The sequence below is a fragment of the Amblyraja radiata genome, chromosome 2, assembly GCF_010909765.2.
Source record: "Amblyraja radiata isolate CabotCenter1 chromosome 2, sAmbRad1.1.pri, whole genome shotgun sequence".
NCBI lineage: Eukaryota > Metazoa > Chordata > Chondrichthyes > Rajiformes > Rajidae > Amblyraja > Amblyraja radiata.
The window spans coordinates 115,600,989-115,624,365 of NC_045957.1; the positions used below are offsets into that span (position 1 = coordinate 115,600,989).

General features: G+C 45.8%; 1 protein-coding gene across 5 annotated transcripts in view; it reads left to right on the forward strand.

The window, feature by feature from the left end:
* The window catches only part of kif13a (kinesin family member 13A), a 294,683-nt gene that overhangs the window by 113,349 nt on the left and 157,957 nt on the right, over positions 1–23,377 (forward strand). For all 5 annotated transcript variants that reach the window (XM_033013828.1, XM_033013858.1, XM_033013844.1 and 2 more), the window contains exons 5-6: positions 5,162–5,254; positions 7,362–7,542. In XM_033013828.1, coding sequence (XP_032869719.1) covers positions 5,162–5,254; positions 7,362–7,542 — 274 coding nt within the window. The remainder of the gene's footprint in view (positions 1–5,161; positions 5,255–7,361; positions 7,543–23,377) is intronic.

A 23,377-nucleotide genomic window follows, 5' to 3' on the forward strand; every position in this document is an offset into this window, starting at 1 on the left:
TTATTGTATGGAACCTATCCCTCTGTATTTTCCTTTGGGACCAGATGCTCAACTTTTTTTTGGTACACTTTTGGAATGTGGTAAAGTCTGGTAACTGCAAAAAATTTGGTGAACTTTTCATTAAAAAGTTGTCATTCCGCTAGTTAGGAGGAAGCAAAAATGTCTATGAAGTCATGGAGTTATACAATGAGGAAGCAGGCACTTTGGCCCAACTTGCCCATACCGACCAACTTGTCCCATCTACACTGCCTGCGTTTAGCCCATATGCCTCCAAACCTTTACTGTCCATTTTTCTTATCTAAATGCCTTTTAAATGCCTTTCCATTTTCTTTCCATACCCATGATACTGTAGCTAGGTGGATACAAAATGCTGGAGTAACTCAACAGAACAGGCAGCATCTCTGGAGAGAAGGAATGGGCGGCATTTCGGGTTGAGACCCTTCTTCAGACTGATGTCAGGGAGTGGGCGGGACAGAGATAGAATGTAGTCGGAGACAGTAGGACTGGTGGGAGAACTGGAAAGTGGAAGGGGATGGAGAGAAAGGGAAAGCAAAGGCTATTTGAAGTTAGAGAAGTCAATGTTCATACTACTGGGGTGTAAGCTGGCCAAGCGAAATATATGGTGCTGTTCCTCCAATTTGCTCTGGGCCTCACTCTGACAATGGAGGAGGCCCAGGACAGAAAGCTCAGATTGGGAATTGGGGAGGGGAAGTTAAAACGCTGAGCCACCGGGAGATCAGGTAGGGTTAAGGCGGACTGAGGGGAGGTGTTGATCGCCGAGCCTGTGCTTGGTCTCACCAATGTACAGGAGTTGACACCTGGAACAGTGGTACAGTAGATGAGGTTGGAGGAGGTGCAAGTGAGCCTCTGCCTCACCAGCATCTGCAGTTCTCTCCTACATATTCTGTAGCTAGGCACAGGTCCAATGCCATCTTTAAACTAGCTGTCGATGCCGCTGTCATTGGGCAAATGATGAAGAAGAAAGGGTCTCGACCTGAAACATCGCCTATTCATTCTCTCCATAGATGCTGCCTCACACGCTGAGTTTCTCCAGCATTTTTTGTCTACTTGTGAATAGTGATGTCAGGATACAGGAGGAAGATCGATAATCTGCTTGCCATGTGCCAGAACAACAAGAGAGTCCAGAGCTGCAAGTGGAAACGTGCACCGGATGATTCATTTATCATTCCTATCCATTCTACCCCTCCTGCTTTTCACCGTCAGCTTCAAGGTGAACATTAGCTGGTGGTGCTGGAGATGGATAATTTCTTGCATCAGGATATGAGTAATATTGTGGGCTTTCAATTGCACCACCAGGAAGGGTCCCGACCCTTAAACGTCGCCTATCCATATTCTCCAGAGATGCTGCCTGACGTGTTGAGTTACTCCAGAACTTTGTATCATTTTGTGCTCTTTGCTAAGGTTCCGTGTGGCGTTATAAGAATCTGATCCAAATATTACTCGCACAGATATTCAAGTTCATAAGTGATTGGAGCAGAATTAGGCAATTCGGCCCATCAAGTTTACCCTTCCATTCAATCAGCACTGATCTATCTTTCCCTCTGAACCACATTCTCCTGCTTCTCCCCATAACACAGTAGAGGAATGTGCTCTTCAGCCCACAATGTTTGTTCTGAACATGATGCCAATTTAAACTGAACTCATCTGCCTGTTCATGATCCATATCCCTCTATTCCCTGCATTTCCATGGGCTTATCTAAAAGTGTTTAAGGACTGCAGATGCGGGAAAATCGAAGGTACACAAAAATGCTGGAGAAACTCAGCGGGTGCAGCAGCATCTATGGAGCGAAGGAAATAGACAACGTTTCGGGCCAAAACCCTTCTTCAGACTGATGGGAGGTGGGGGGGCGGGGAGAAGAAAGGAAAAAGAAGGAGGAGGAGCCCGAGGGCTGAGGGAGAGATAGGAAGGGGAGGAGATCTAAAAGCCTCTTCAATGCCACTGTTGTATCTGTCTCCACTACTTTGTCTTTATTTAGTTTCAGGTTAGTCTATTGTCACGTGTACCGAGGTACAGTGAAAAGATTTTGTTGCGTGCTAACCAGTCAGCTGAAAGACAATACATGATTACAATCGAGCCATTTACAGTGCACAGATACATGATAAGGGAATAACGTTTAGTGCCAGGTAAAGCCAGCAAAGTCCGATTAAAGATATCCCGATGAGGTGGATAGTAGTTCAGGGCTGCTCTCGAGTTGTGGTAGCCTGATAACAGCTGAGAAGAAACTGTCCCTGAATCTGGAGGTGTGCGTTGTCACACTTCTTTACCTTTTGCCCGATGGGAGAGGGGAGAAGAGGGAGTAGCCGGGGTGCGGCTCATCCTTGATTATGCTGCTGGCCTTGCTGAGGCCTGGATGGCCTGTCATGGCCTAGCCTTTAGCTTTTATTTCTGAGCGTGTGTCTGTGTGTGACGGGCAAGAAGTTAGCAATTTAGCACAGGTGATCTTAACTGTTAAAAGGCGAGTACTGTGACAAGTGTGGTTTCCAGACAGAATTCATTTTGGTTTGCATTGAATTGCTCAGCAAGTCCAAGTCAGCTTTGATTTATCATCCATCTCTGGAATGATTGCGATAGCAGAGAGTACGTGGATTGCCAAAGCCAGGTGATTACTCATTTGGATAAGGGTGATGGGGCCACAGCAGTATATTCTATGATGAGGAAAGGTGAGTCATCTGGTACCTCATATTTTCTACTTGAAAGTTGGATTTTCTATTCACGGGGCTCTTTGGCAGCACTTGTAATTCGTGTGGGAGTCTAGTGAGTGATTTATTTCTTTAAAATCCCAATGTCACCAACAGATTTATTTATCACAAACTCCCTGCTGGACCCTCTGCAGTTTGCATATCAGGCCAATAGATCTGTGGATGATGCAGTCAACCTGGGCCTGCACTTCATCCTGCAGCACCTAGACCGCCAGGGGACCTAAGCGAGGATCCTGGTTGTTGATTTTAGCTCTGCATTCAACACCATTGTGCCAGAGCTACGACACTCCAAACTTTCCGAGTTGACTGTGCCTGAACCCCTCTGTCAGCGGATCACCAACTTCCTGACACCAACTTCCAGAACAAGGGGTCACAGTTTAAGGATAAGAGGGGAGTCTTTTAGGACCGAGATGAGAAAATCATTTTTTACACAGAGAGTGGTGAATCTGTGGAATTTTCTGCCACAGAAGGTAGTTGAGGCCAGTTCATTAGCTAGATTTAAGAGGGAGTTAGATGTGGCCCTTGTGGCTAAAGGGATCAGGGAGTTATGGAGAGAAGGAAGGTATGGGATATTGATTTGGATGATCAGCCACGATCATATTGAATGGCGGTGTAGGATCGAAGGGCCGAATGGCCTACTCCTGCACCTATTTACTACGTTTCTATGTTTCTATGACAGACAGGAAGCAGCATGTGAGGCTGGGAAAGCACATCTCGGATCCTCAAACACTCAGCATAGGAGCACCGCAAGGCTGCGTACTCTCTGCCCTCTACTCTACTCTCTCTACACTAACGACTGCACCTCCACAGACACCTCTGTCAAGCTTCTCAAGTTTGCGGACGACATAACACTGATTGGACTGATCCAGGATGGGGAGGAATCTGCCTACAGACAGGAAGTGTCACAGCTGGCGTCCTGGTGCCGTAGCAACAATCCAGAGCTCAATGCTCTTAAGACAGTGGAATTGATTGTAGACTTTAGGAGAGTTCCCCCTCCCCTCACCCCACTCACCATCAACAACACCACAGTCACATCTGTGGAGTCTTTTAAGTTCCTGGGAACCATCATCTCCAAGGACCTTAAGTGGAGGGCTCCACAGTCAAAAAGGCCCAACAGAGGATGTACTTCCTGCGGCAGCTGAGGAAGTACAATCTGCCACAGGCAATGATGGTCCAATTCTACCCGGCCATCGTAGAGTCTGTCCTCACCTTCTCCATCATGGTCTGGTTTGGCTCAGCCACCAAACACGACACCTGGAGGCTGCAGCGAATCGTCCGATCAGCAGAGAAGATTATTGGCTGCAACCTTCCCTCCATTGATGAACTGTACACTGCAAGGGCCAGGAAACGAGCGGGCAAGATCATCTCTGACCCCTCTCACCCTGGCCACAAACTCTTTGAATCACTTCCCTCTGGAAGGCGACTCCGGATTGTCAAAGCTGCCACAGCCAGATATAAAAACAGCTTTTTTTCCACGAGGACATCCACCTCATCGGAACCTCCACCTCATCGGGACTTCCACGGTCGATCGACGAGTCGAATCTGCCCCCTGCGGCCGGGGCTCTGGAACTCCGGCCCGGCCAGAGCGGGCAAATCCGTTCCCATAGCCGACTCCTGAGGCCATCTTTGTGGGCCGGTATCTCGGCCCCTCGGCGGCCCCTAGGCGGAACGTTCTGGTACCGTTGGACTCTTCTCAGAAGCCATGACTTCTGTTGGTCCAGCAAAATGGATAATCCAGAAAGGCCCCAGAACCAAAGGTGCTGGAAAATCTATGCAAGTATCAGTTATGCTTGTACCTACCATTTCAGTGCTAACCTGCATAAAATTACCATTAATTTTGTGCTCGACTCCAAGTTTATTTGTTAACAGAATTTAAGGCAAACTCGATTAACCACAGAAGAAGACGATGATTGTTCCTTTATTTGGAATAGGAACATCTTGATATCTGGAATATTAAGAAAGAAGATAGACACAAAATGCTGGAGTAACTCGGCGGGACTGGCAGCATCTCTGGAGATATGGAATGGGTGACGTTTCGGGTCGAGACTCTTCTTCCTGAAACGTCACCTGTTCCTGCTCTCCAGAGATGCTGCCTGTCCCGCTGAGTTATTCCAGCTTTTTGTGTCTATCTTCGGTTTAAACCAGGATCTGCAGATCCTTCCTACATATTAAGAAAGAATATCGTCTCATCCTCCGACCTCTCTTCCCCCTACGACGATCAGTCTGAAGAAGGGTTGCCTATCCGTGTTCTCGAGAGATACTGCCTGACCCATTGACTTACTCCAGCACTTTGTCTTCTCAAGTCTGCTTACTTGATTGAGGTCCTGGAGTTCTGATCTGATTGATTGAAAACATTTCGGAGACAAGGGATAGAATATTCAAAGTATTGTGTTTCCATGTCTTAATGAAATTTATTTTTCTTGCAATCTTTCTGCTACAGGTCAAGAGGTAGTTTTCAAGTGCCTTGGTGAAGGGATACTTGAGAATGCATTTCAAGGATACAATGCTTGTATTTTTGCCTATGGACAGACAGGTAAGCTGGCTTTGATTTGTCCCTTTGCATACCTTTCATTTGTTGTTCTTTGTGTCTGTGGAATTCTCTGCCTCAGAGGGCGGTGGAGGCTGGTTCTCCGGACACTTTCAAGAGAGAGCTAGATAGGGCTCTTAAAAATAGCGGAGTCAAGGGATATGGGGAGAATGCAGGAACGGGGTACTGATTGGGGATGATCAGCCATGATCACATTGAATGGCGGTGCTGGCTCAAAAGGCCGAATGGCCTACTCCTGCACCTATTGTCTATTGTCTATTACCTCTTAATATCTTTAGTTTTCCTCTCACCTGACTCTTAGTTTGAAGAAGGGTCTCGACGCTAAACGTCATCTACTACTTTTCTCCAGAGATGCCGCCTGACCCGCTGAGTTACTCCAGCATTTTGTGTCTTTCTTTGGTGTTAACCAACATCTGCAGTTCCTTCCGATGCATCAGATGTATCGAAAGTCGATGAGCACCTTGTTGGGGAACAATTGATTTGAAGTGAAGTTTCTTCATATGTTACTGCCGGAATTGAGGACCATTGACAGGAAACATCATCCATTTTAATGATTAGCTATTAATTATATGATTAACATGAACAAACTACTCAAGCTGTCAGCTCAGAAGAAGCTCTGAAGTTGATTTTGCCTGTACCAAGCTTTAAGCAAGAGCAATCCAGAATTCGTAGAGTCACAGAATCATACTAGTGAGAAGACCTACGCACTGAAAAAGACCCTTTGGCCGTACATGATTCCTCAACTTAGATTCCCCAACTAAGCTAGTCCTATTTGTCTGTGTTTGGCCCGTTTCCCTCTAAACCTTAAAGAAGGTCCATGTACCTGTTCAAGTGTCACTTCTTGGGCCCTCCTTCGGTCATGGCTGACCAGGAGTGTCTCCAGGGTGCTATTCCCTATATGGAGGACCCCTGTGCGTGACTTCGTTTAACGTGGGGAGACTGGTGCACAGACAACCACCCCCATGGTTGTTGACAGATCTGGGTCAGGATCCAGTAGCATGGAGTCCAAGACGAACGGAGACCCTTTTCTGCTGCAGCCTTCATCCGCCTTCCCAACCGTTGTGACGCTTCACTAAGGTCAGCCATCGTCCTCCGCCTATTGAGGTCTTAGTTGGATTGCTCTTTGTCAGAGACTTCCCCCTCGACCTTACTGCCATGGGTGGCCCTACCAGGAGCATAGCTCCAGACGGCATCGTTCTCAGGAGCTCAGGTCCACACAAGCTTCTCCACCACGACAAGGTGACAATCCATGGCGAGAAGTGTCATATAAATGCTATTTTCATACCTGCCCCAACTTCCTCCTCTGGCAGCTCATTCCACGTCCCCAGTTAAAAGGTTGCTCCTCAGGTTTGTATTAAATCTTGCGCCTCTCACCTTAAACCTATGTCTTATGGTTCTTGCTTCTCCTACTCTGGCTAAAAGACCATGTGCATTCACCCTCAGGACTTTACACACTTCTATAAGATCATCCCTCAGCCTCCAGAGCTCCAAGGAATAAAATCCTTGCTTACCCAACCTTGTTCTGTAGCTCGATGATAGACACAAAAAGGAATGGATGATGTTTTGGGTCTGAGTGTGAAGAAGGATATCGAGCCAACCCCCCCCGGCAAAGATTCTATTATGTAACATATGTCACATGTTATTTCTTGTCTTTATAGTTTCTAGAAGCATGACTAGTTGTCTATTTGTCAAACATTGCTATATACATGGGGCGGCATGGTGGCGCAGCGGTAGAGTTGCTGCCTACTGCGCCAGACGCCTGGCTTGGATCCTGTCCACGGGTGCTGTCTGTATGGAGTTTGTACGTTCTCCCCTGAGTGTGTTTTCTCCGAGATCTTCGGTTTCCTCCCACACTCCAAAGACGTACAGGTTTGTAGGTAAAGTGGCTTGGTGTATGTGTAAATTGTCATAGGATAATGTAATGTAAAGTGTGTGTAGGATAATGTTAATGTGCGGGGATCGCTGGTCAGTGTGGACGCGGTGGGCCGAAGGGCCTGTTTCCAGGCTGTATCTCTAAAACTAATAAAAACTAAAACACACATATTACTCTGCACCAAGAATAACTCTTTACTTTTACAAAATTCGTATTCAGGCTCAGGAAAGTCTTTCTCAATGATGGGCAGCGTTGATGTTCCAGGCCTCATACCTCGACTCTGCGGTGCACTGTTTGGGAGAGTCTCCAAAGAGGAAAATGAATCTCACACATTTAAAGTGGAAGTGTCATTCATGGAGATCTATAATGAAAAAGTTCGAGATCTTCTTGATCCTAAAGGGTGAGTACAAACTGAGATGTTGGGTTGCCTTTGGGAATGCGTGGCCAGGGTGGTGTAGCCACCATGGCATTGTGCACGTTTTCATTGTGGAATTAAGCAGCCTAGCTCACATCTCAGACTGAAAATCCCTTACTATTGAAGTATCAGCCACATGTTATTGTTGTCTGGTAATTGGATTGGGTTCCCTGGTTGGCTGCCTGTGACTAGCGGAGCTCCGCAGGGGTCAGTGCTGGGGCCGCTACTCTTCACGTTTTACATCAACGACTTGGATGAGAGAAATGAAGGCTTCGCGGCCAAGTTTGTGGATGATGCAAAGGTAGGTGGAGGGGCAGGTGGAGTAGAGACTCTGCAGAAGGAATTGGACAGGTTGGGAGACTGGGCAGAGAAGAGGCAGTCGGAAGGCAGTGCAATAAAGTGTGGAGTCATGCATTTTGGTCGCAGGAATAAAGGCCTAACTGTTTTCTAAATGGTAAGGGGATTCAGAAATCGGAGGTGCAAAGGGACTTGGGAATGCTGGTGCAGGATTCTCAGAAAGTTAATTTGCAAGGTGAATCGGTAGTAAGGATGGCATATGCAATGCTAGTATTTATTTCGAGAGGACTAGAATATAAAAAGAATGATGTAATGCTGAGGCTTTGTAAGGCACTTGTCAGACCGCATTTGGAATATTTTGAGCAGTTATGGGCCCCCAGGAAGTCTAACATGGGCAGGACCTACACAGTGAATGGTAGGCCTCTGGGGAGTGTTGTATAGCAGAGGGATCTAGGAGTACAGGTGCATGGTTCCTTGAACGACGAGTTGCAGGTAGATAGGGTGGTCAAAAAGGAATTTGGCACATTGGCCTTCATCAGTCAAAATATTGAGTATAGAAGTTGGGAGGTCATGTTGCAGTTGTATAAGATGTGGGTGAGGCCGCATTTATTGTGTTTAGTTCTGGGCACCATGTTATAGGAAAGATGTTGCCAAGCTGGAAAAGGTGAAGAGAAAATTTACGAGGATTTTGCCAGGACTCGTGGGTGTGAGCTATAGGGAAAGGTTGAGTAGGCTGGGACTATTCTCTGGAGCACAGGAGGATGAGGGGTAATCTTATAGAGGTGTATAGAATTATGAGAAGAATATATCAGATAGATGCACAGAATATCTTGCCCAGAGTGAGTGAATCGAGGACCAGAGGACAAGGGGAAAAGATTTAATAGTAATCTGAGGGGTGACTTTTTCACACAAAGGGTGGTGGGTGTATGGAACCAGAGGAGATCGTTGAGGCAGGGACTACAGTGCCATGCATAATGTTTGGGACAAATACCTATCATTTATTTATTTGCCTCTGTACTCTACAATTTGAGATTTGTAATAGAAAAAAATCACATGTGGTTAAAGTGCACATTGTCAGATTTTATTAAAGGGTATTTTTATACATTTTGGTTTCACCATGTTGAAATTACAGCTGTGTTTATACATAGTCCCCCCTATTTCAGGGCACCATAATGTTTGGGACACATGGCTTCACAGGCATTTGTAATTGCTCAGGTGTGTTTAAATGCAGGAGAATGTGGTTCAGAGGGAAAGATAGATCAGTGCTGATTGAATGGTAGAGTAGACTTGATGGGCCGAATTGCCTAATTCTGCTCCTATCACTTATGAACTTGAATATCTGTACAAGTAATATTTGGATCAGATTCATATAACGCCACACGGAACCTTAGTAAAGAACACAAAATGATACAAAGTGCTGGAGTAACAACACGTCAGGCAGCATCTCTGGAGAATATGGATAGGCGATGTTTCGGGGGTTGGGACCATTCCTGGTGGTGCAATTGAAAGCCCACAATATTACTCATATCCTGATGCAAGAAATTATCCATCTCCAGCACCACCAGCTAATGTTCACCTTGAACTGACAGTGAAAAGCAGGAGGGGTAGAATGGATAGGAAGGATAAATGAATCATCTTTTTTGTACTTTTCCGCTTGCAGCTCTGGACTCTCTTGTTGTTCTGGCACATGGCAAGCCGATTATCGATCTTCCTCCTATATACTGACTCATCATTATTCATTATTTGCATAATGACAGTGGCATCGACAGGCTAGTTTAAAGATAGCATTGGACCTGTGCCTAGCTACAGAATGAACTGCAGATGCTGGTGAGGCAGAGGTTCACTTGCACCTCCTCCAACCTCATCTATTGTATCCGCTGTTCCAGGTGTCAATTCCAGTACATCAGAGACACCGAGCGCAGGCTCGGCGATCGTTTCACTCAACACCTCTGCTCAGTCCGCCTTAACCCTATCTGATCTCCCGGTGGCTCAGCACTTTAACTTCCCCCCCATTCCCAATCTGACCTTTCTGTCCTGGGCCTCCTCCATTGTCAGAGTGAGGCCCAGCACAAATTGGAGGAACAGCACCTCATATAGTGCCCTCCATAATGTTTATAATGCATGGGCAAGTTGGGCTGAAGGGCCTGTTTCAGCACTGTGTCACTCTATGACTATATCTGTGGAGGGATGTGCTGGCATTGGAGAGGGTTCAGAGGAGATTTTCAAGAATGATCCCGGGGATCGTTAATGTATGATAAGCATTTGACTGCACTGGGCATGTACTCAACTGGAGTTTAGAAGGATGTGGGGTGACCTCATTGAAACTTACCGAATAGTGAAAGGCCTGGATGTGGAGAGAATGTTTCCACTAGTGGGAGAATCTTGGACCAGAGGTCACAGCCTCAAAATGATTTTATAAAAAAACTAAAAATAGAAAGATTTTTTTTTAGTCAGAGGGTGGTGAATCTGTGGAATTTATTGTCAAAGACAGCTGTGGAGGCCAAGTCAATGGCTATTTTGAAATGGAGATTGACATATTCTTGATTAGTAAGGGTGTCAAAGGTTAGAGAAGAAGTCAGGAGAATGCGGTTGAGAGGGAAAGTTAAATCAGCCATGATTGAATGCTGGAGTAGACTCAGGGCCGAATGACTTAATTCTGCTCCTATGACTTATTACTGGAGTGCCAGAGTAAAGGGCCTGTCCCACTTAGGAGATTTTTTTCCTAGGCAACTACAGGCGATCAGGCTGTCGCCGGGGTGTCGCCTGTATGATCGTGAGTAGTCTCCTCAATCGCGCAAAGAGTCGTAGCGTCTTTCTGGTCGCCGCTGGATTTTCAACATGTTGAAACATTTTCGGCAACAGTGGCAACCTTGGGTTTGATGCCAATGAGCATAGCTTGACGTAGGTGCTGTCGTAGGTTGTCACCAGGATGTCGTAGGTCGTCGCCGGTGCTGACTTTGGTGAATTCCATTGTCGTATTCGCCTTCAACCTAAAAAGATCGCCTAAGTGGGACAGGCCCATAACTCAACGGGTCTGGCAGCATCTCTGGAAAACATGAACTGGTGACAATTCTGGTCGGGATCCTCCTTCAGACAGATTGTGAGGGGGTCGGTGAAAAAGCTGGACGGGATTCTAACCCGAGTCAGACTGTGAGTGCGCAATCCACTCTGCAGACCTTAACATCCAAGGTGATGCTTCAGCCCGGAACAAGGAAATGCTGAGCGATACAGCCTCCGAAGAGTTAAACCAAGGTCTTGTCCGACCTCTCAAGTGTAAAAGATTTCATGGCATAATTTTAAAAGAGTCTCTGTGTCATTTGGAGTCATGTGGGTGATGCACTGCGCTTCATGTGTTTGTCGGAGCTGTGACCTTTCCCACATGAAGACATAGGCCGATGACTCTATGACTCCGTAACCTTTATTACTGTATTGTATTGTATTGTATTGTATTCAAATTTATTGTCATTGTCTCAGTTAGAGACAACGAAATGAATTTCCCTTACAGGCAGTATCATAAAAATAAAAATAAAAAAGTTCATCATTGGCTGTAACTTACCTTTGAATATCGACAGGTTGTGAAAAGAGCTGTATAACTGCAGATCTTTCTTCTTTCTGGTATCTGACACAGTGGCGCAGCGGTAGAATTGCTGCTTACAGCGCCAGAGACCCGGGTTTGATCCTGACCTCGGGTGCTGTCCGTATGGAGTTTTTGACACTTTCCCATGTGGGTTTCCTCCGGGGGCTCTGGATTCCTCGCACACTCCATAGACGTACAGGTTTGTAGGCTAATTGGCTCCTGTAAATTGCAAAATTGTCCCTAGTATGTTGGTAGTGTTATTGGATTAATTGGCTTCTGTAAATTGTCCCTAGTGTGTAGGATAGAACTAGTGTATGGGGTGATCGCCAGTTGGTGCTGAATTGGTGGGCCAAAGGGCCTGTTTCCATGCTGTATCTCCAAGCTAAAGTAAGAGTGATACAGTGTGCAAACAGGCCCTTCGGCCCAACTTGCCCACACCGGCCAACATGTCTCAGCTACACTAGTCCTACCTGCCTGCGTTTGGTCCATATCCCTCCAAACTTGTCCTATCCTTGTACCTGTCTAACTGTTTCTTAAACGTTGGGATAGTCCCTGCCTCAACTACCTCGTTGAGTTTGTTCCATACACCCCCCACGCTTTGTGTGATAAAGTTACCCATCAGATTCCTATTAAATCTTTTCCCCTTCACCTTGAACCTATGTCCTCTGGCCCTCGATTCCCCTACTCTGGGCAAGAGATTCTGTGCATCTACCCGATCTATTGTTCTCATGATTTTGTACACCTCTATAAGATCACCCCTCATCCTCCTGCGCTCCAAGGAATAGAGACCCAGCCTGCTCAACCTCTCCCTATAGCTCAGACCCTCTAGTCCTGGCAACATCCTCGTAAATTTTCTGTGAACACTTTCAAGCTTGACAATATCTTTCCTATAACATGGTGCCCAGAACTGAACACAATCTGATGAAGCGGTACACCAGCGGATCCTTTATCAGATATGGGGCCCAAAACTGCTCACAATATGACAAATGCCACCTGACCAGTGCCTTATAGATCCTCAGCATTACATCGTTACAGGTGGTGCATTCATTTGCTTTCAGACTCCTGCATATTTGTGAAAATGGAAAGTAAATTCCCATGCCAAGGGGCACAAGGTTTATCCATTTTCTTATTCGTGGTTAAGTCATCAATAAATATTTTAATGTTCACAAGGTGCAAACCGTGCAGTTTTATAAACTACAAGCGCGGACCCGTTGGGTCTCTGTCCCCCAACGCAATATTCCACCACTCACCGATAGCCCCCAACGGCGCAGACGCAGCTGATGGTTTCCCGTTGTGACGCCAGAGATCCCCGTTGTGACACGAGTCATGGCAACCCTCCCTCAAGTGCGCAGGCGTGGCTGGCAACTGGGAGCATGACTGGGACGTTTATTAAGGTTTAAAATGTCAATAACTTGTAAAATAATGTGCAAACAGTGCAGTTTTATAAGCTATTAAAGATTGAGAAGTGCAGTGTGTCATTGCAGACATACCCAGTTTTAACACAGAAACAAGGAACTGCTGGTGCTGGTTTCCACAAAAGGACACAAAATGCTGGAGTAACTCAGCGGGTCAGGCATCATCTCTGGAGATGACGTTTCAGGTCGGAACCCCTCTTCACTGAAAGATAGAGGTGGTAAGGGGGACTGGAGGCGAGAAAAGCCCAGAGGAACATGGATAGGTGATGTTTTGTGTTGGGACCCTTCCTCAGAGGGTGTGGGGGGAGATGAAAGCTGGAATAGAGGGGAGCCAGGACAACCTGCAGATGGACACAAAAATACTCGAGTAAATCAGCGGAACAGGCAGATTCTCTGGAGAGAAGGAATGGGTGATGTTTCGGGTTCAGACCCTTCTCCAGTCTGAAGAAGGGTCTCGACCCGATACATCACCCACTCCTTCTCTCCAGAGATTCTGCCTGTCCCACTGAGTTACGTATAAACATAGAAAAATAGGTGCAGTAGTAGGCCATTCGGCCCTTCGAGCCAGCCCCGCCATTCAATATGATCATGGTTGATCATCCAAAATCAGTACCCCGTTCCTGCTTTTTCCCATAATCCATGATTCCTTTAGCCCTAAGAGCTATTTCTAACACTCTTGAAAACATCCAGTGGATTGGCCTCCGCTGCCTTCTGTGGCAGAGATTTCCACAGATTCACAACTCCAGGGCTGCCAAGATTGGGTGAGAGTTGGAAGTGAGACATTGCGAGAGACCAAACCCGAGGGAGTAGATCGACCGAGGGGGGTGGGGGGAGGGGTGTCCCCCCTCCCATTGGTACGGAGCTTTTGCATTTTTCAGCTTGAAATTGTGCAATCTGGTACATACTGTAACGAGTCTTTTAACTTGCACTTGAATGCAATATTTATGCTTTAAATTGGATTAGCTATGAATAAGGTTAGGCTAAATTACATTCCTAATTACATTCCACAGTAGAGCCAGGCTCTGATCAACAGGTACAGCACATGAATGATCTTAGTGTATTCATGTATGGAAATCACATTTTTGTTCCAATGCTTCCCTTTCCCAATTACTTTTACATTGAAGTGATTGAAATCCAAGTGAATTTTAAATGGCATCAGAAAAATAAAACCTCCGGAATGGATGATATTCATTACGTGGTTGGTTGGAGTCAGTATCAGTACAATTACTATATTAATCTTTGAATCTTCAGATGTCCAGGTTCAAGCTAAAACTAAAGACAAATAATAACCTCCCCACACATTCCCCTGCAAGTATCTCTGTCACTCCTTTAAAATATGCCGTTCCTTTAAACAAGCTCTTAAACATTGCATCTGAATCAGTTTCCATCTGATTACGCTCCTTGAGGATGTTCATTTACGTGTTCAATTAATAAAACAATGAGATTGGGGACATTTCTATTCAACCTGTCAAAGGAATTTGGGGGGGGGGGTGTTAGATATAGTCAGTGAGGTAAACAAACATAATAGTTGCGTGGCAAATGACAATAGTGCTACCTTCCCAATATTTAACTGAAGGAAATAATGGGTTAGCGGGGCTGTATGTTATGACAGACGGCCTGACACCTTGCATGTCATTTTAATTTTACACTTATTCCATCCCTCTGGATATTCCGGATTAATAAATTAAGGTTTTGTCAACTAATTACAAATTAGGCTAATTACAAATCAATAACATTAGCCAACTCCGAAACATGAAGCACGAGCATTGGGATCCAGACATCACGGACAACTGGCCTCAGTTCCCCGCTCACATCTGGCAGTGCTCTCCGTCTGAACCAAGGGCCGCGGAGCGTTTTTGAAAATGGGGGGAGCTGAGCGATCACTGATCACTGGCCTTGGGGGTACCTGGCGAGGGAGTGGAGAGACTGAGTGGGGGTAGGGTGTGGGAGGTGGTACCCCCTCCCACAGTAGGGACTTTTTGAAATTTGATGTGTTTCAATGTTTTTTGTTTGAAGTATTTTTAAGAGGTAACTTTTTAAGGAATAACTTTTTCCACACAAAGGGTGGTGGGTGTATGGAACAAGCTGCCAGAGGAGGTAATTAAGGCACGGACTATCCCAACATTTAAGAAACAGTTCGACTGATACATGGATAGGACACGTTTGGAGGGATAAGGACCAAAAGCAGGAGGTGTAGCTGGGACATGGTGGCGGGTGTGGGCAAGTTGAGCTGAAGGGCCTGTTTACACAGTGTATCACCCTATGACTACATTATACCTCCACCATGCACGAATGCTTCAAAATCAAGTGGTGGAGTTTTATTGCTATATGCTCAAGCATAGGAACATAGAAAATAGGTGCAGGAATAGGCCATTCGGCCCTTCGAGCCAATATGATTATGGCTGTCCATCTAAAATCAGTACCTCTTTCCTGTTTTTTTCCCCATATCCCTTGATTTCACTAGCCACTAGAGCAAAATGTAACTCGCTCTTGAAAACATCCAGTGAATTGCCTCCACTGCCTTCTGTGGTAGCGAATTCCACAGATTCACAACTCTCTGGGTGAAGAAAGTTTGTCCTCATTTCAGTCCTAAATGGCCAACCCTTTACTATTAAACTGAATAAATTCTGAACTCCCCCAACATTGGGAATATTTTTCCTGCAGTTACAGTAAGTGAAAATCGAGCAGGCAAGCAGGATGCTTTCTCCAACCACCCCCATTTAAAGGCCACTATCTTCCACCGCTTTTACGCAGTGCTTGTTAATTACTTCCAGCAGCCACTGGTTGTCTTCCAGGATGCACCGAGCCGCAGCCTGATCCAAGCCAGTCACCTGGACGAATTTGGCACAGAGACTCTCACGGCAGCGGCGCAATGCTTCCGACGCCTCTGACAGCCCGGGACTCTTGCACGGAGGCTGCTCTGTGGCTGGAGCTGCAGCGAGCAACTCGCCAGCCCGGCAAACACTCGCCAGCCCCGGCTTCCCGTTCGCATCTGTCCCCGCCGCTGCTTCTGCTTCCAGCCCTCCCTCAGCCCCGGCTCTTCAACACCCACGGCCCATGCAGTTGATATGAGTTTTGAAATTCTCGTTGATCACAGAATTTCTCATGTCAGAGCGTGACAAATTTGTGATCTGCGTGAGAGCGTGAGAATTGGGCCAAATGCGTGATTCTCACGCTCAATGCATGAGAGTTGCCAGCTCTGCAACTCTCTGGGTGGGAAAATAAATCCTTATCTCAGTCCTAAATGGCCTACCCATTCTTAAACTGTGACCCCTGGCTCTGGACTCTCCCAACATCGGGAACATCTTTCCTGCATCTAGGCCCGTCCAATCCTTTAAGAATGTTTTTGTTTCTATAAGATCCCCTCATCCTTCTAAATTCCAGTGAATACAAGCCCAGTCGACCCATTCTTTCATCATCATGTCAGTCCCGCCATCCCGGGAATTAACCTGGAGTTACTCCAGCTTTTTGTGTCTCTCTTCGGTTTAAACCTGCATCTGCAGTTCCTACACATGACAAACCATAAAAGATAATAGATGGACACAGATCAGGGGAGCTTTTGATAAGTAGATATTTGGAACAAAGGCCAGAGGTGAGAGACAAAGGTTTGAGACAAGATTGCAGAGTTACAAATTGTGAAGCCAGATGTATGAATGTGGTGGTGGGGGTGGGGGTGGGAAGAAAAGGGGTGTGTTGGGTAGAAAGGAGAGGGGAGGGTTGTTAGAGGTTACCTAAAATTGGAGAATTCACTGTTCTTCCATTGGGTATTAACTGGGTACCCAGTGTTAATCTTGATATGATCTTGAATTAAGTCAGATAAAATGCAAAGTGAAAAATGCTTCTGAGTGATGCATCTTGGTGGATCTTTTAGTTCAGTATTGTTATCCTTATGTAGAAACAAAGAAAACTGCAGATGCTGGATTATACCTAAGATAGACACAGAGTGCTGGAGAAACTCAGCGGGTGAGGCAACATATCTGGAGAAAATGGATAGGTGATGTTTCAGGTTAGGGCCAGTCTTCAGAACAAAAAAGGGTTTTGACCCAAAACGTCACCTATACCTAAAGCAGCGAACTTTATTGACTCAGAAGAATGCGGCTGATGTTAGTGTTTTTAAGTAAACACGGTGGCGCAGCGGTAGTGTTGCTGCCTTACTGTGCCTGAGACCCGGGTTCGATCCAGTCCATGGGTGCTGCCTGTATGGAGTACGTACAAACTCTGTACAGACAGCACCCGTAGTCAGGATCGAGCCCGAGTCTCTGGCGCTGTGAGGCAGCAACTCTACCGCTGCGTCACCGTGCCGCCCTTTAATGCTTCGGAACATATAAATATTTTGTGTTTAGGACGCTTAGTTTCTTTATGTGGAGTGTGAGCACTTTTGGTTAGTTGCAGGATGTGGCAGCAGAAGCAGCGTAGAGTCATAGAATGATACAGTGTGGAAACAGGACCTCGGCCCAACTTGCCCACACCGACCAACCTGTCCCATCTACATTAGTCCCACCTGCCTGCGTTTGGCCCATATCCCTCCAAACATGTCCTATGCGATAGTGCCTGCCTCAACTACCCCATCCGGCAGCTCATTCCATACACCCACTTCCCTCTGTGTGGAAGATTTTACCTCTCAGGTTTCTCGTTTAGCTTTTAAAAACTCGTTAGATTCGCTTTTAAAAACTCGTTAGATTCGTTAGCATATTTCTGTTCAGGGATTTTTTCCAGTTGTTCTGTGATTTAGACAATAGATAATGGGTGCAGGAGTAGGCCATTCGGCCCTTTGAGCCAGCACCGCCATTCAATGTGATCATGGGTGATCATCCCCAATCAGTACCCCGTTCCTGCCTTCTCCCCATATCCCCTGACTCCGCTATTTTTAAGAGCCATATCCAGCTCTCTCTTGAAAGCATCCAGAGAACCTGCGTCTGAGGCAGAGAATTCCACACACTCACCACTCTCTGTGAGAAAAAGTGTTTCCTCGTCTCCGTTCTAAATGGCTTACTCCTTATTCTTAAACTGTGGCCGCTGAAGGATACATTGGCATTGAAGTCTTGAAACAAAGTGTGCTTTCATTTCCTCCAGTGTAAACTATTCCTCTTGCATCCCTCCTGGTTCAAAAGGTTATGTTCAAGATATATTCACTCAGTCTGCTGTTGTGCAGAGGTGACCTCTCCACCAACTGCTTAATATTGGGCAGTGTGTGTGGAGTTGGCCGAGTTCCTGGAGCCCTTATTGCTGTGACCACAATCTCCATGAAGAGTAAATAGCCAGAAGATTATCATTGTAAAAGAGACATTACTTTGCTCAAAATCCCCCAGAGTGGGATAACTTTAGGAAAGTTTATTTTCCTCCTTGATTCCCTCCCACATCGTAACGTTGACAAATTTACAGCTCAAAACATTGTTTTCAAACCCGTACAGCCCACCCAGAAACACACAGTCTATGCAGTTCAAAGCTTATTTGAGGTTGTAGCATTTAATAGCCTAATGGCTGTAGGGAAGTAGCTGTTCCTGAACCTGGATGTTACAGTTTTCAGGCTCCTGCACCTTCTTCCCGATGGCAGGGATGAAATGTGTGGCCAGGTTTGTGTGGGCCTCTGATGATGCTGGCTGCCATTTTGAGGCAGTGACTCAAAGGGTAAATCCCTTTGATAGTTGTGGCCTTACAGCGCCAGAGACTGGGGTTCGATCCTGTCTATGGGTCCTTGTCTGTACAGTGTTTGTACCTGCGTGCGTTTTCTCCGGGATCTCCGGTTTCCTCCCACACTCCAAAGACATACTGGTTTATAAGTAAATTGGCTTGGTATAATTGTAAATTGTCACTAGTGTGTGTAGGATAGCGTTAGTGAGCGAGGATCGCTGGTCAGGAAGGATTCAGTGGGCTGAAGGGCCTTTTCAAAGGTTCAAAGGTTGATTTATTGTCACATAGACCTAGATGTAGTGAAATTCTTTTAACCAATGCAGCACATTAAAAAAGGAATACAAACATAACAATAATAAATAGCTTTAACATAAAAAACATCCCCCCACAATGGTTCCCATTATGGGGGAAGGCACAAAGTCCAGTCCCATCCCCAATGTCCACCCATAGTCGGGCCTATTGAGGCCTCCACAGTTTTCCGCGCTGTATCTCTAAACTAAACTAACCAGAACTACTACCAACTAAACTAAACTAAACTAAGACTGAACATAGCCTTGCCACTGTGTTTAATCTACCGGTGCATGATCTCCAAGTTGTGCACTCATACGATGCATGCATTTTAAACTGATGTGTCCGTGGACCTCTGAATGCACTGCATGTGAATTGTCAATGTCTCTCATGACTCATTAAAGCAAATATTTGAGTTTTCACAATCTGAAATACAAACGAGGGCCAGAAGAATATAACATCATGTGAGACAAAATAATTGATGTTTTTATTAAATGATTGATGGAACAATAAAGTACTTAAAATTGCTGCTATTTCTAAGCATCTGAAATCGCCGGGTAAAATCACATTATTTTTATTTAAAGCGAGCAGATTTGTCCAGTGTATAAAATATGGGTATAAATTCATGTGACAGAAGCAGAGCAGGCCAATCGGCTCGTCGAGTCTACTCCGCCATTCAGTCATGGCTGTCCCATCTTTCCTCTCTTCCGCATTCTCCTGCCTTCTCCCCATAACATTTGACACCCGTACTAATCAAAATCTGCCAATCTCCTGACACCCGTACTAATCAAGAATCTGCCAATTTCTGCCTTAAATACCCAATGCCTTGGCCTCCACAACCGTTTGTGGCATTGAATTCCACAGAATCACCACCCACTAATTTAAGAAATTCCACCTCATCTCCTTTCTAAACATACACCTTTTTATTCTGAGATTATGCCCTCTGGTTCTAGATTCTCCCACTAGTGGAAACATCTTCTCCACATCCACTCTATCCAGGCCCTTCAGTATTTGGAAAGTTTCAATGAGGTCACCCCTCATCCTTCTAAACTCCAGCGAGCACAGGCCCAGTGCCGTCAAATGCTCATCATATGTCAACCCAATCATCCCTGTGATAATTCGAGTCCACCTCCTCTGGACTCGTTCCAACTCCAGCACATCAATCCTCAGATGTGGGGCCCAAAACTGCTCACATTACTCCAAATGCGATCTGACCCGCGCCTTATAAAGCCTCAGCATTACATCCCTGTTTTTATGTTCTACAGCATCCTACAGTATGTATAGCAGACCACAAAAGTTCCACACCTATTCACACCCTGAAACCCAGTTGGTGTTAAAGCATATTGCAAGCAAGCAGATTCATTGTTGAGCCTGGCACTTGTTTTTAATGGATGAAGGATTGTGTTATAGTTCTGATGTATATATAAGAATTTCATGTTGCAAACCTTCTTCTGTTGCCAACTGTAATGTGGATATTTGCTTACCATCTTGGCAGTATGAACCATGGTTCCAAGAACATTCAACTGGCTTGCAACTTACTTAAAAAATGTTGACTCATATGGTTTGGCAAAGCATTGTACCGATTATTTTGGTTTAGTTTGGTTAAGTTTAGTTTATTGTCACATGTACCGAGATACAGCAAAAGGCTTTTGTTGCGCGCTCTCCAGACAGCAGAAATACAATACATGATTACAATCAAGCCATTTATAGTGTACAGATACACGATAAGGGAATAACGTTAAGTGCAAGGAAAAGCCAGTAAAGTCCGATCAAAGAAAATCCGAGGATCTCCAATGACGTAGATAGTAGTTCAGGATTTGACCCGAAACGTCATCTGTTCTACATTTCCCATGATCCCCATGGGTATATGGGTATATTTATGCAGTTCTGTTGGTTGAGATGGGGCAGGAGATTTCATTCTGAAGACGGGGTTCCAACATATATAGGCTTCATTTGAAGTGATCAAATGAACATTAAAATAGACAATAGACAATAGGTGCAGGAGTAGGCCATTCGGCCCTTCGAGCCAGCACCGCCATTCAATGAGATCATGGCTGATCATCCCCAATCAGTGTCCCGTTCCTGCCTTCTCCCCATATCCCCTGACTCCGCTATCTTTAAGAGCCCTATCTAGCTCTCTCTTGAAAGCATCCAGAGAACCGGCCTCCACCGCCCTCAGAGGCAGAGAATTCCACAGACTCACAACTCTCTGTGTGAAAAAGTGTTTACTCATGGAAGGCAATAAAGGGAGCTGAGTGTGGACAGAAGTGAAGGTCAGATTGGGCTGAGATCAGTGGAGATCTCAGCTACAGGTTCATAAGATCATAAAGATAGGAGTAGAATTAGGCCATTCGGCCCATCAAGTCTACTCAACCATTCAATCATGGCTGATCTATCTCTCCCTCCTAACCCCATTCTCCTGCTTTCTCCCCATAATCCCCAACATCTGTATTAATCAATTCGATTGGTTGTTCCATGGTAATGTCGTCCAAAAGCAAAACCAGTAGCTTAGTTTAATTTAGAGGTACAGCATGGAAACGCCCTTTGGCCCACTGAGTCCGCGCCGACCATTGATCACTTGTACGCACTTTTACTCCTACACACAAAGGACAATTTACAGAGGCCAATTAACCTACATGCCCGCACGTCTTTGGGACATGGGAGGAAACCGTTATTGGAATATCGGGAAAGTGGAAGCTCCCACATTCAGCTCCATCACAAGCTCCACCAACTGGCCTCTGATTACCACATTCACCCTGCCCACTGTCTGAAACTGAATCCAACCATTCAAAATGGAATCACACTTGATGTGGACAACTTGGCTATGACCTTGATAGACACTCAATGCTGGAGTGACTCAGCAGGACAGGCAGCATCTCTGGAGAGAAGGAATGGGTTGACGTTTTAGGTCAAGACCCTCCTGTCCGAAGAAGGGTCTCGACCCGAAACGTCACCCATTCCCTCTCTCCAGAGATGCTGCCCGTCCCACTGAGTCACTCCAGCATTTTGTATCTATCTTCAGTATAAGTTCCTTCCTACACATTTTGCCTGTGACCTTGATCATGCTACAACCTGCATCACTTCATCTGGCACTGCCCTGCCTTAACTTGTGTGAATCAACATCTGTGACTTTAATACTCTGGGATTGGTGATTCAATTATTCCGCAGGCCAGTTTCATTCTCCTTCAGCTTTATCCCGTCAAAACCTCAGCTCCCGTGACCCTGCTTGTATCAAGTCTCGTTCTTGTTTTGAGGGAGTGCAGCGTAGGTTCACAAGGTTAATTCCCTGGATGGCGGGACTGTCATATGTTGAGAGAATGGAGCCGCTGGGCTTGTGTAGTTTAGAAGGATGAGAGGGTTTCTTATTGAAATATATAAGATTATTAGGGGTTTGGACACGCTAGAGGCAGGAAGCATGTTCCCGATGTTGGGGGAGTCCAGAACCAGCGGCCACAGTTTAAGAATAAGGAGTAAGCCATTTAGAACGGAGAGGAGGAAACACTTTTTCTCACAGAGAGTGGTGAGTCTGTGGAATTCTCTGCCTCAGAGGGCGGTGGAGGCAGGTTCTCTGGATGCTTTCAAGAGAGAGCTAGATAGGGCTCTTAAAAATAGCGGAGTCAGGGGATATGGGGAGAAGGCAGGAAAGAGGTACTGAATTGAATGGAGGTGCTGGCTTGAAGGGCTGAATGGCCTACTCCTGCACCTGTTGTCTATTGTCTATTGTACAAACTCCATGCAGACAGCACCCGTAGTCAGGATCGAACCTGGGTGTCTGGCGCTGTAAAGTAACTCTACTGCCACAACACCATGCCGTCCTATGTCTTGTTTACAGAGGAAGAGCACTTTATTTTTGGCAAATTACTTGGTTTTAGTCTTGATAATTACTGTGCGCAAGAGGTAGCATCTTGCTGGTTGGAAATTGCTGTTCTCAAACAACAGGATGGCATAACTCTTCATTTTAAAGCTATCTATAAGTGCTGAGGAAAACACAGAGACATAGGGAAATCCAGAGCAAGATGCTGGGAGTCCGAAAGAAGGTTTACACAGCAGGTCAGGCAGCATCACAAGAGAGCAAATCAGAGTTGACGTTTCAGGCCGATGACCTTTTGTCAGAACGGAGCTTTTTCTGAAAGAATAGCTTAATTTTCTTCTCCACTTTGATCCTCTGAGTATTTCCATTCAATTCTGTGTCACGTAAGATCCACTGCTCAGGATGTTTACGTTGAGCGGTGTCGCCTATAGTGGTAATTTTGCACATCTTTGGATGTATTGCAGATAAAGAGAAATAGTTACTGATAACCAAATACTTAAGTCATAGAATCTTACAGCGTGGAAACAGGCCCAAGTTGCCCAGTCCGGCCAACGTGTCCCATCTATACTCGTCCCACCTGCCTGCATTGGGCTCATACCCCATACACCTACCACCCTTTGCATGAGAAAGTTACCCCTCGGGTTCCTACCTTTCCCCACTCACCTATGTCCTCTGGTTCTCGATTCCCCTACTCTGGGCATGAGACTGTGTGCGTCTGCCCTCATGACTTGTACACCTCGTTAGGACCAATAAGCTACACTTGTCACAATGCAATCTCACCTTCACAAGGAAGGCCCCTCT